Genomic DNA, 12,474 nt, shown 5'->3' with positions numbered 1-12,474 from the left:
GCCGGGCCGAGCCGAGCCGAGCCCAGCCCGCCCCGCAGGTGCGCGCTGAGGCGGGTTCGGAGTGCCGCCTGTCAGGTCGCCCCAGCGAGCGGGCTCTGCGGAGGCATCAGGCCAAGAACAAACACCACTCGCCGCTCCTGCTGCGGCCGGCGCCGCCCCCGGGACCGCCAACCCCCCGCGGCAGGGACAAAGGCACCGCGCCCCGCGCACACCCCTCAGGAGGCGGCTGCCTTGCCCTGCCCTGCCCCGCTCCCTCCCGCCGCGCCACGGCTCCCTCGCCCGGGAGGCTCCTGGGCACACCCTCGGTCCCGGCTGTGGCAAAGGCACGGGCAGCTGGCGGCTCTCCCGCTCGGCCGCTGCCCCATCCCTCCTTCCCCCGCTCCCGCCCCGCCGGCCCGGGCATGGCCCGCGGCCCGTCCGCACTCACCGCGCGCGCGCCCACGTGGCCGCTCCGCAGAGGGCGCCGGCAGCGCGGGAGCGGCGGCGTCAGCCCCGCGAGCACGTGACCTTCTCCCCCGCCGGCCATATTAGGTGAGGGCAGGGCACGCCCCCGGCAGCAAGAGGTCTCGGTGGCGGCTGCCAAACACAAATGGCGGGCGGCTCTGAAGCCCCTCTGAGCCCGTGCCTGCCCTTCCTCATGATGGCGGCGGTGCGCGTGCCCGACGGGCGTCGCTCGCTCAGACAACCCTGCCCCGCCCCCCGTCCAGACCTCTGGGCACGCGGGGGGCTCCCATTGGTCCGGAGCGTGGCGGGCGCTGATTGGACCACGTCCCTTCGCTCCTCCGCCTCGACCAACGAGCGCCCGCGGCCGGTGCGCGCGTGGGGCTGACGCGGAAATCTGAATGGAGCTCGCGGGCCGGTGGCGGCGGGGCCGGGCTGGGCCGGGGCGGGGCGAGCGCGGCCGCGGCTGAGGGGGCTCGGCTGGGGCGGCCCCGCTCACCGTTCAGGGGTCCCGCGCCCTTGCCATGGGGCTCGGCCCCGCTCCTCGCCCGGGACCCGCGCCGCGACCGGCCTGCGTGGCCGTGGCCGTGCTGTTGTGCGCCGCCCTGTTACTGCCGCCGCCCGTCCGCGGCTTCAGCGAGCGGCGGATCCTGGCGTGCTCCACCTGCCGKGGCATCGTGGACAGGTTCAACCAGGTGGGCCTAGGGGCCGCGGGATGCGGGCGGACGGTCCCACAGGAGGTGGCCCCGCGGTGGGCAGGGGCTCGGGGGTTCGGCGGGGGCTCCCGGCGGGGATTCCCGGCAGGAAGCAGCGGCGGCTCAGGCAGCTCCGCGCCCGCCGCGCCGAGGGCCAGCGCCGGTCCCTGTCCGGGCAGCTCCGGCGGGAGCCCAGGGKCTGTTCTACGGGAGTGCCGCCGCTGGGACCGCGTATCTGGTGGCACCCGGCCCGGAGATGGGACAGTGGCGTATCCCTCTCCGGCAGCGATCGCARTGCTGAGGGGGGATGGGGCGGGGGATGGCAGAGTTTCTCCATCTCTGTCGCCAAAGGTGTTTCGGTGCTTTTTTATGCACAAAGGCTGCCGCTGTTCCGTTGGAGCATGTCTGGCTTCATGGGAAGTGCTGGTGGAAAGCTTCGTCCCCAAACATTCACTGTTGCTACTTGCAGCTGCCGTGCATGTGGCACAGCAAACGCAGCGTAGGCAGCAAGGGGCTGCTGCGCCTGGTGACAGGTGCTCAGTGCTCTCTGTAGCACAGGGGCTGCTGCAGGCGCTCTAGGTCTCTTGAGCTGCGGGGCATTTYTGCCAGATGTGGTTTGGTGGCATTGGCAGTGATTGGGGACAGCTGTTCTGATCGCTCTGTTGTACGATTGTGTGCGTAAGTTAAAACGTGGGTRGTGCAGATTGGGCTGTTATCAAAACTGAATGGTAGTAATAAACTTCCTGAGAACTTGAGGGAGAAGGCCGTAAAGTTTCATGTATGCATGGGATTTTTTAAATCAAGACTGCAATAAGATCTCGTTTATGCATTAGGAAAATGTAATCATGTTATGCTGTAACCTACATTTTCTTTCCATTTTGTCATTAGCTGTTTCTTTCACTTAGCAATTTGGTCATCACCTTCAGAACTCTGGTGTAGTTTCTGCATGGTACTTTTCACAATTTTTGTATAAGCATTTACTGTTGCCCTTAATTTTTGTTAGAAAGACACTRTATAATTTCTGGTACTTCTTATTTGTAGGGTTTAGCAGATACAGCTAAAAAAAACTTTGGTGGTGGAAACACTGCTTGGGAAGAGAAGACGCTGTCAAAGTATGAGTCCAGGTGAGCTGTCTTAGTATTTCTCATTCAGCTGCATTTTGAGTTCACTGTGTGTAATTTCATTGTACCAGTGTTTGTATGAAACTTAAATATTGAACTTTTCAGCTAAGGTTTCTCTTACCCAAACCTTAARTTCTTAATGATTAAAACACTACATTAGATTGTAATATAAAGATTATAGTAAAGACTGGAACACCTTTATTAGTTTTGTTTTTGAAAACAACAACATTAGTCATAGTAGGTTCTTTAATATTTTCCCAATAAAGTCTTAAAAGAATGATCCTAAATCATGGCCAATATTTTATTGTTGATCATAAAAGGTACAGAGTACTGAAATGCTTATTTTAGAAGTAAAGCAGTATCTCCACCCTAGAGCTGTCACTATTGCAGTGCCAAAGAGAAAGATAGGCAGAAGTACAGTAATCTGCTATCGATTTGTCTGTCTATCCATATCTGGTTGACCATGGAACAAAGTAACCTGATATCTTCTACGTTTCAAATTCATTTTTTATCTTAGTTGGAGCACTGAAATTTTAGTGTGAGATTCACAGGCTTGTATCAAATAAAAATACATTAAATTTATTGTTGAATATAAGACTCAAGTACTGCACTCCAACTTTTCTGGGAGGCTAAAACTCTGTCAAACCTACAATCCGCAAACATAGTAAATACAAACAAGTCACATCGTTCTTGAGATCATTATTCTGGTTTGGGCTTTTTTTTAACTGAAGTAATATTTATTAGTTCTTTATTCTGATATTTGGTGTGTTTTGAAACTAATTTAGAGCATCCTGTAAACTGATGAAATATAAGCTGAAGTCTGGTGGCTCTGTCATGACGTGAGTTGTGTTGAACATTTAAATTAAATTTATAGTTTTCTTTCTCTGCTCGTAGTGAAATTCGTCTTGTAGAGATCATAGAAAATCTGTGTGACAGTAGTAACTTTGAATGCAACAACATGGTAGAAGAACATGAAGAACTTATAGAGAAATGGTGGTTCAAATTGTAAGTATCATTTTTYTGGTAGACATCTTTGTGTGAGTAAATTATCAGGGAGGATGAGCTACTAATGTTAAATTTTGTGCCTGAACAATAGCAGTATGGGTAATTCGACATTATCCTTCAAGAGCTGCCATTGGATACAGCTGTTTTCAGGCTGACTTTTAGTATCATGTGCTGCTGTACTATGTTCTTTCTGATTTTAAGTTCCACCAGTGTTGCACAAAAGCATCTACACTCGCTTCTTGTATACTTATATACTCAGTTAGCAGTCGGATGTCTAGTCAAACTAGCATTGGAAAACTTTGAAGTTTAGTCCCTTATTTTGTTTTCCTTTGTCATAAAAAACTGCAAAAGACTCTTTGATTCTTGTGGATTTYTTGTTTTCTCTTTTTTTCCTGGAACTACATTTTTGTTCTGGCAATCAAAAGAATAGTTGTTGCTAATCCGTGTAGAAGTGGATCTCTTGAGAATGGTAGAGTAACAGCTTTTCTACCTGTGTTTTAAACTAAACTGTGATTTCTGTAACAGCAAAGCTTTTTGGTTTTTTTTTCAAATTGGAGGATTTCTTTTAGAAATTGGTTCCTGAAATCTTCAGGAGATCATGTTCAGAAGAAACAGATTGCTAATCTGTCATGTGCTGTAGATTTCTCTCCTGTGTTGTGCTGGGTCAGTTGTATGAGTTGGCTTTTAAAGAATCTTTGTTCTTTTCGTTTGTAAATTAATGTCTTTCATTCATAGAAAGAAGAAGTATCCTGACTTGTTTAAGTGGTTTTGCGTTGAAACAATAGAAGTTTGCTGCTCTGCTGGAACTTATGGACCCGATTGCCTTGGTAATTCTTTTGAAAAATTTAGTAGTAGATACTTTAYTTGTTTGTTTCAGTCTTGCCTGTTATGGACAAATACATGATATATGATATTTTGCWTGAGACACTGGCTACTGTGTAGTATGTACCTGGCTGCTGCCTCATGATTAGGTGGCTAGCTTGTGAATTTCCTGCCTGAATAAAAGTCTTCTGGGCATGTAGTAAKATGTAAAGCTGTCAAGGGTACCGAGTTGTGCAGAAACCATCAGTCTGCTCATATCCCCACCTGACCCATCCTTAAAGCTCTCTGTGACATCAAGTRTTTTGTTTAGGTGTCCTTGCAGAATCTGTGTAGACAAGAATCCTTGACCAAATTCAAAAGTGAAACAGCCAAAACACTGCTAGGGGGGTTAAATGAAGAAATTTGCAGCTGAGGATCAGTTAAAAAGGCAATGAGAGAAAATGGGTAAACATAGGTGGGAGATTAAAGTAAGGACTTGGCAAAAGTTGTGAGAGATATTTTGGCCTCTGASGCTGGTAGAATTTATAAATTTCTAAGACTTTGTGCCCTGTTAAGAGGTCAATTTGGTGAAAATTAAGTTCCTGTTCCCTATATTGATCTAAATGATAGCTGATAGGTTTTTATAGTTGTGATATGAGATATCTTCTCAGAGATACAGAAAACATAAAGCTACCAATTTTATCCAGGAAGCTAGAAAAAGAAGTAAAATTCTGAGCCATGGTCTTTACYCAAAATTAAATTGATAACTGAACTTTCCTAGAGCTTGAGTTTCTCTTACACTTGAATATATTATTGAGCATTGCGTTGTTGCAAACCTTTTTGTTACTCTCAAGGGTAAAAAGCACTTTGGAAATTATATTCTGGTCTAGTGACTTTTTCTTTTTAAATTAATTCTTATTTTTATTTTATTTTCTGTGAAGAGAGAGGGACTTTGGGTGCTTGTGTCTGAGAATAGAAAGTTATTTTCCTAAACATCTGATTTAAAAATATTTTTTACCCTTTTTAGCCTGTCGTGGTGGATCGGAAAGACCTTGCCATGGCAATGGCCACTGTGATGGTGATGGTACCCGAGGTGGAGATGGCTCATGCCACTGTAACAAGGAGTACACAGGAGAATTCTGTTTGGACTGTTCCAGTGGTTACTTCAGTTCCTTGAGAAATGAGACACATTCTGTTTGTACAGGTAACGAAGTCTTAACACATGCTTATATGTTACCTGTTCAGTTTTTGTAAGCAAAACTAGAAACATTTTAAACTAACAAATGTAGAATCAAAGCATAGTTTGATCACTCAACTTAAAGCATAAAAGACATGTCAGTCAGTTTGATGGAGTTCTAAGGTCATCCTTCCAGACTGCCCTTGATTKTCTAAGGTTTTGGTTTTTCTGCTTTAAGAAGCAGAATTCACAAAAATYTTTGCCTTTCTGCTTCCCAAGTTTTGTTAACATCTTGAGCTGAAATTGCTACACAATGARTTACTTTGAAAGCTGGGTTTTCCTCATGTCTCAGGTAAGTTTAAATGAAATAARTGGGCATGGAAACAGTTGATCTGTACTGCAAACTATTTAGATTCCAGTTAGGTGTGCCTAAGAGTAATTTTGAAACAAAATCAGGTCATAGGAATGAAATTTTGCCTTGGTGTTATTTTCAACTATTCTTAGACCCTTGATGAGATTCTTCACCAACTACATCCTGACCCTGCAGTCTAATAAGATTGATTTTAAATAGGCTGTATTATTTTTTAATCTGGTTGTGTAGTTATATATTATTTGGTTAATATATAATATTCTATATTATTTGGTTTATATTACAATATATAGTACGCACGTGTTCTATATGGTGTGTTATATATGCATGTTATATATATATATGTATAATGCATATACTAGCAGATTTCTAGTRTATTTCCTGCTGAAATTCTTTAGAGTGGTATCACTTCACACATTGCTCTCATGGCTAGTTKCAAATGAAGTAGTCTGAGGATTCATTAAGTAGAGAAGTGCAAAGTCTGATGCTTTAAACTGATGTCCCAGCCTTGAGGGGCTGAGTTTATCTTTCTGGTCTCCTCTTTCCAAATATTTTAGAAATTGGATCTGCCACTTCTGGTCACTAGAATTTCATGGCACTGTTCTCAGTGGTGGAAATAACTGTAATTGGGAGGTTTGGTTTCCGGSGGTATTTTGGGATTTTGCAGTTGTTTTGGTCAGATAGCTGCATGTTTCTAAATTAAATCTTGACCTTATGGAGGTGTCATCTTGTGAATGGGAGTCCCAAGYGACTAAAAGATGATGGCTTCCAGTGAATCCTAAATAATGTATTCTTCGAGAGTTTGTGTACCCAAACCTGTTTAGGAATCTCTCAACAAAACTCAGGTTGTAGTTTCTTCCTCTTGCAGCCTGCCATGCTGCCTGTAAAACTTGTACTGGTTCAAGTAACAAGGACTGCCAAGACTGTAAAGAAGGCTGGAGTAAAAATGAAGATGGAGCTTGTGTGGGTGAGTAATGCTTGGCAAACTTCAAACAAGTTTTGTARTAACAATGGTTAGTAAGATTAGATCACTTCCAAGTTTTATTGTATTTTATGGAAATGATCTGTCAGTTTGGATTTCAACATTTTTATTAGTCTCTCTCTTCCTAACTTTTTTCATGTTGCAGGAAAGCAGTATTTTCTCAGCACCGATTGCCTGGTGATTGTATTTATCTTTGTCACACAGTTCAGTGTGTGTCTTTTTAATTTAGTAGAATACAGATAGGAGCAAGTGGGGTGTTACTTTTTAGATATGGGTTTTCTTGGTGCTTATTTGAATGTTAAACAAAGCTCTGCTCTTGATTTAAGCTATTTTGTCAGCTACTGGAAGATTTCCTGTAAACTTAACTACATATTTTGTAGTAATTGCGCRGTTGCATTCACATAACTTCGTCAGAAATCCTCAGCCCTAACAGAGTTCAAAAACTTCACTAAAAGCCATGCATGCTAACCTTTCCTGTTACTGGAGAGAAATACTGGGAGACATCAAGCTCAGTGCTCCCATTAATCTCTTACCTGTTTCTCTCTTACCATTTAACTTGATTTATGAGGAGATAACTCTTCAGGAAAAATGTGAACACTGAAAATACTCCCAATGCAGAAATACACTAGGGGGAGAGTAACTCATTCTGTTTAACTAGATGAATTTGACCCCTTAAAGACCTTTAACATAATGCCTGGAAACATTGTCTTAAAAATTACGTGAATACTGCTTCCTTTTCAAAGTGCCAGTGAGAACTGGGCGTGAATTACAGCTCTTGCAATACCTGCTTAGGAAACTTTTGAACACTCCAAGAGTGTTTTTAAGATGCTTTGATACTGTCTTCTGTACAGCTGGGGTTTTCCTGATAATTATTGCCACTAATGAGCTATAAGTCAATTGAGTAAGCAGTAGGAATGATGGGTGCAGCAACAGCATGAGAATGACAGCAATGATAGGAAGAGACACACTGAAATAGCCTTTCTTTGTTTGAATTTTTTTAATGAAATACCGTTGCACTCTTTCTTCAAAATCATAAGCCTTGCATGTTTTAACTATGTAGTAGAATTGTTTTTCAGCTTGACTGGTCCTAACTGTAACCTGGTTTGCTCCAGTTTGCGTTTGTGTAGAATATTCAGTGGTGTGTGTACATGCGTTTGTACAAGCTTTTTTAATCTTCTAAAAAGTTCCATAATTTGGTAATGTAAGAGTAGAGGAGAAAATAGTATTCTAGAGCAAGCAGTAGTCTGTCTGCTTGTTTGTTGTATTTGCATGAATGCATGACTTGAAAACGACAAGGATTCACGATATCCTGGAAGTTTATTTAATTTGACCTGTTGAATTTCTTTTGATACATCTTCTATTTGTCATCACAAAACATCTAAGAATCAGTTTTGATTTTCTAGTATGGGTTTAAGCTGAACAAAACAGTAAAATATGTTATCATGCTAGTTCTGTGTCTAACGTTGCGTACCTGATCCCTACCTGAAACTCAGTGTAGCTATTCTCAATGGAGTCAGTTTAAGTTCAYAGTATTCAAGTACTCATCTGGCTATTTAATCATGACTACTGTTTTAATTAAACTTGTCATTTGTTATCTTTCAGATTTAGATGAATGTGCTGMGTCTCCTTGCAAAGATCACCAGTATTGTTTGAACACAGATGGATCTTTCTCATGCAAAGGTTTCTTTTCAATCTGCTGTTGTACTTTAYTGTCTAGCATCCTAATCTAATGCTAGAGGTAATGCTAGGAAATGTATGATAGCTATTTGGTACAATGTGGTCTCATCCTGACTGGGCATGGGGAGAATGAGGCTTTAGACTTAYTGCATGAGGAAAACAAGAGATTTGTGGTTATTTCTGCTCTGCTTTTGTGAGATCCCACCTCAAGTACTGCATCCAGCTCTGGGGCCTCCAGCATAAGGAAGGAATGGACCTGTTTGAGTGGGTCCAGAGGATAACCATGAAGGTCTTGATCAAGAGGAGTACCTCTGTGGTGAGGACAGGCTGAGAGAGCTGGGATTGTCCAGTCTGGAGAAGAGAAGGCTCCAGAGCCTTTCAGTACCTAAAGAGGCCCACAAGAAAGGTAGAGAGGGACTTTTTACRAGGGCATGTAGAGGACAAGACCAAGGTGGAATGGCTTCAAACTGAGAGTAGGTTTAGATTAGAGATAAAAAGAAAATTTTTACTGTGAGGGTAGTGAGGCACTGGGCCTGAAAAAATTATGAATGCCCTATCCCTGGAAGTGTTCAAAGACAGGTTGAATGGAGCTCTGAGCAACCCAGTGTAATGAAAGTTGTCCAACCCATGGCAAGGGAGTTGGAACCAGATGATCTTTAAGGTCAAGACTAGGCCATTCTATGATTGCTTGTGTGGGTAAGCTGTCTGACTTGAAGGGTGGTATCTTAATGTCAGATATGCAATTTTTTATGCATAAAATATTTTATTTTTAGCATGTGATGCCAGCTGTGTAGGTTGCACAGGAGAAGGTTCTGACAAATGTAAGACTTGCGCATCTGGATACAYGAAGGAAGATGAAAAGTGTACAGGTTGGTGGATTTAGCAGTACCTGGTGGAACACTGGTKAGCTCAGTCTTGGTTAGCCACTCTGAGGAGCACACATTCACATTTGTGTGCTTCTGCATTCATGCCTGTCAAAATGAACCTAGTTGTTCTTGTATTAGCTGCAAAGATGTTCTTAATAACTTCCTTTATATTACTGAAATAATGTGCTTGACAAGGCTTAAAGTGAACCACTGGTACAAAGGAACAAGCTATTTTATAGCAGGCTCAGGAAACAACTACAGGAATCTTTCATTGGTTACCTACCACTTCATCAGATGTGTCTCTATTCATTTTGTGACAGAAAAGCTGGAATTGTATTAATCCATCAGTGTCCAAGTTCAAATTATATTCATTTTTAGTGAGTTATAACGTGAAATTAGACTTTCTTGGTGGGAAAGAGCAGAACATATGCTCTGAAGTAGCTATTAACTGTGATGATGTAATATTTACAAGCTCTGTTCCCTTTAGCTATACTTTGATGGCATAARTAGAAAATGACTATGGGGGAAATGTTCAGTAGGTTAAGAGAATTGCCTAATTGTGGCAGACATGATTGCTTAATACATTTCTCCGTACAGGGATATGCAAAACATTAAAAAACAGCAATACTGGGTGTTATCTGAATAACTTTGAAACACAGTCCAAATCATGAAGAATTAGATTATTTTAACAGAAGCTAAATATGTTGCAGCAGCATTCTGCTTCTCAATGYTTTTCCTATTTGAATAGAATTTTGTTTATGTGACTGAGCGCAAGTAAGGTTTATAACAAAATAAAAGCAGTGGACTCTTTCTTTCCCTGTGTTATCTCTAGATATAGATGAATGTAATCTTCCTGAAAAGGTCTGCACGAAAGAGAATCAAGACTGTGTTAATACATCCGGGAGTTACAAGTGTGTGTGTTCGGAAGGGTTTGAAGATAAGGATGGAACATGTGTTCAAACTGTAAAACCAGGCAAGTAGCTGTTCAGGGACAATTTTTTAAAMAATGCTGTATCAACCACTTGGAGTTTTATTTCAGTGCAAGGGTCTAGTTGCTTGTCAATCCCTTGTATAATTWGTCATCTTCCTACAGCTGTGCTCTATATCAGTTAGTTTATAGTGTAGGCCACACTCTGACATGCATGGTTTTTTGCTTAAAGATATATGTTTTTAAACATTCTGTTCTTGTTTTGYTAACTCAAGGTTGTGTTTTCAAGTCACTTAAGGGTTTGGCTTCATTACATAAAATGAACTAGCAAATTTCTGCTGTCATAAAAGGGAATTTGTCCTCCACACTTCTTTACTTTTTCATTAATTGTAGTAACTTAAGGGTTTATCTGATTGCATGCAATCTGCTTCAACTCGTTGAAGAAAATTTACGAATTCTTTTTGCTAGATGACAGAGCTGAATTTGTTTATTTTGTGATAAGTGCCAGAGCTGGTGTGAAGGTGAAAATGGAGAAGACATTCATTTGTCAGTCATAGGGAATTGTTTAGCTTCACTTAATCTATACCTTCAGTCAAAAAATTCAGCTGTCTTTTTTTGTAGGATGTATGTGAACAGAACTGCATTAATTTAATGTTCCATTACTCCATCTAGGCTTCTTTTACAAKTCCAAAGAGAAAGATGGGATTATTTTGCAATAACAGCTGTAGGAAAACAGATAAGAGACACTTAATTTCATAGCTGTATTTTTTTTCTACTTCTTAGCTAATTTGGTTAGTTTTTTTGTCCTCCCATTTCTATCCCCAAGACTACTTTTTCACCTTGTACTAATAAGTTGTAAAGATGTATATTGTATTGCTGCTTAACACCACTCAGTTTATACCTTATACTCTCAGTGCTGTTAGTCCTTTAGAATCAGTTACRTATTTCTCTGATGCAGATATGCAGGGTATTATTACTATGTTTTTTAATGTGGTCYGACATTTTGAGACTTAAAATGAAAAGTTGACAAACTGGCTTAGGTTTGGGGTTTTTTTTGGTAGTGCTTTTCCCAATATAATAAAATTGTCTGCTTTTTTAAAGGTTATTTTAACATCTGAACTGAGCAGTTTGTACAATAGAAAACAATTCTGAGTAAGATCTGCCTTCTTTTTTCAAATACTGGAACTACTTCTGACCGGTTATGTGGATCGCTCTGTGCTGATTTTTTTTTTTTTCCACTAACAGTATAATACAATATACAATAGTTTTTCCCCACTAACAATATATTTTTTTAAAAGATTTTGTTTGCATCTAGTAAAAAAACAAATACAAGTTTAGGCTAGGAGAATGGTCCCAGTAGGTGTTATATATGGCTTAATTGCTTTTCTGGTCTTAAATGTTGATTTGGGTTTTTCTTAAAAAATATTTATGTATATGTAAAATAGTAGATTTGTATTCTAATTGCGATATTTAACTTCACAGGAGAGGAAGTAGAGAGTGAAACAACTGAGCCTTCACATACTGAACACGATGACTTATGATCTGCGTTCAGAATGAAAAGACATTCCTATCTAAAGTTTTAAATTATTGGACTGAGCCTCTGCTAGCTGRCATACTGTGGAAGTGGTATGAAATATGCAGGTTACCATTAAGGTTTTTTTTAATGGTGACCAACTGTTCTTTGAGCTGCATTTCTTTATTCTTAGATCCCACTTTTTAYATAATTCTTCAAGAACAACACTCTAGATGGATTAGTATAAAATTTGAATGAACATAACATTGTACCCAGCAATTGTAAACAACTTGCAGGCTTCTCGTTGTAGTGCCTACTGAAAACTCTTTATCTTTTGGAAAAATTTTGTTGCACTTCATAATTCAAGGAAAATTTAGACTGAAGTTTGTTGTTTCTAATCATGAGAAATATTTCTGTAACTGAAATACAGCTTTTGGAAATTGTCAAAGGGAACCTCTTTCGGGGGAGAAGCACTGTTCCCTTAAACAAAATAGAATGCCTAATACTGCATTCAATAAAAGTTTATTTTGTTGGAATGTGCCTTAAAATTTTTAAGATGTTAATACMTTGATGTGTTGTCATCTATTTTCCTTTTAAGTTGGTGAAAAAAACCACAAAAACAAAATCCTAGAATCTTCTAAACTATATTTCATTTCAGCACTGAATTCCAGTACTCAGTTGTGTTGGAATATATMTGAAAAAAAGAAAAAAACCAACAACATCCCCTCTTTCACACACACCTTGCCCTAAAGGAATAATTACGTCACACGTAACTTTTCAAAGGCAGGTAGACAGGTTTTTCTGACAGATACTTGCATTAAAGGTGTAAACTAGTTTATAAAGTGATGAAAAGTAGGTTTGGCTAACCCATGCCTGCAGTGGCGCATCATTATTATGA

The 12,474-nt window shown here is 41.1% G+C and overlaps 2 protein-coding genes across 3 annotated transcripts in view; one reads left to right on the top strand and one right to left on the bottom strand.

Moving 5' to 3' along the window:
- The window catches only part of ALG12 (ALG12 alpha-1,6-mannosyltransferase), a 15,416-nt gene extending 14,737 nt beyond the window's left edge, over nt 1-679 (bottom strand). Inside the window, exon 1 of the mRNA XM_057378994.1 lies at nt 428-679. The gene's annotated coding sequence lies outside the window, so the exon portion shown is untranslated. The remainder of the gene's footprint in view (nt 1-427) is intronic.
- A 201-nt stretch (nt 680-880) lies between these two features.
- On the top strand, nt 881-12,112 carry CRELD2 (cysteine rich with EGF like domains 2). Of its 2 annotated transcripts, XM_057378982.1 has the most exons (11): nt 881-1,136; nt 2,178-2,260; nt 3,152-3,262; nt 3,998-4,089; nt 5,091-5,267; nt 6,479-6,577; nt 8,195-8,272; nt 9,043-9,138; nt 9,968-10,108; nt 11,165-11,215; nt 11,546-11,610. In XM_057378982.1, the coding sequence occupies exons 1-10, from the start codon at nt 966-968 to the stop codon at nt 11,179-11,181; spliced, it is 1,065 nt and encodes a 354-aa protein (XP_057234965.1). In that variant the 5' UTR covers nt 881-965; the 3' UTR covers nt 11,182-11,215; nt 11,546-11,610. The 2 variants fall into 2 exon arrangements, with proteins under 2 accessions (XP_057234965.1, XP_057234954.1); XM_057378971.1 differs by lacking the exon at nt 11,165-11,215 and having other exon boundaries at nt 884-1,136; nt 11,546-12,112.
- The last annotated feature ends 362 nt before the right edge of the window (nt 12,113-12,474 follow it).

The sequence above is a fragment of the Malurus melanocephalus genome, unplaced genomic scaffold (genome assembly GCF_030028575.1).
Source record: "Malurus melanocephalus ecotype Western Australia unplaced genomic scaffold, MMel_1.1 scaffold_11, whole genome shotgun sequence".
In the NCBI taxonomy this organism is placed as follows: domain Eukaryota; kingdom Metazoa; phylum Chordata; class Aves; order Passeriformes; family Maluridae; genus Malurus; species Malurus melanocephalus.
The sequence above is the reverse complement of the archived record's forward strand: the minus strand, read 5'-3'. Positions and strand labels throughout refer to the sequence as shown.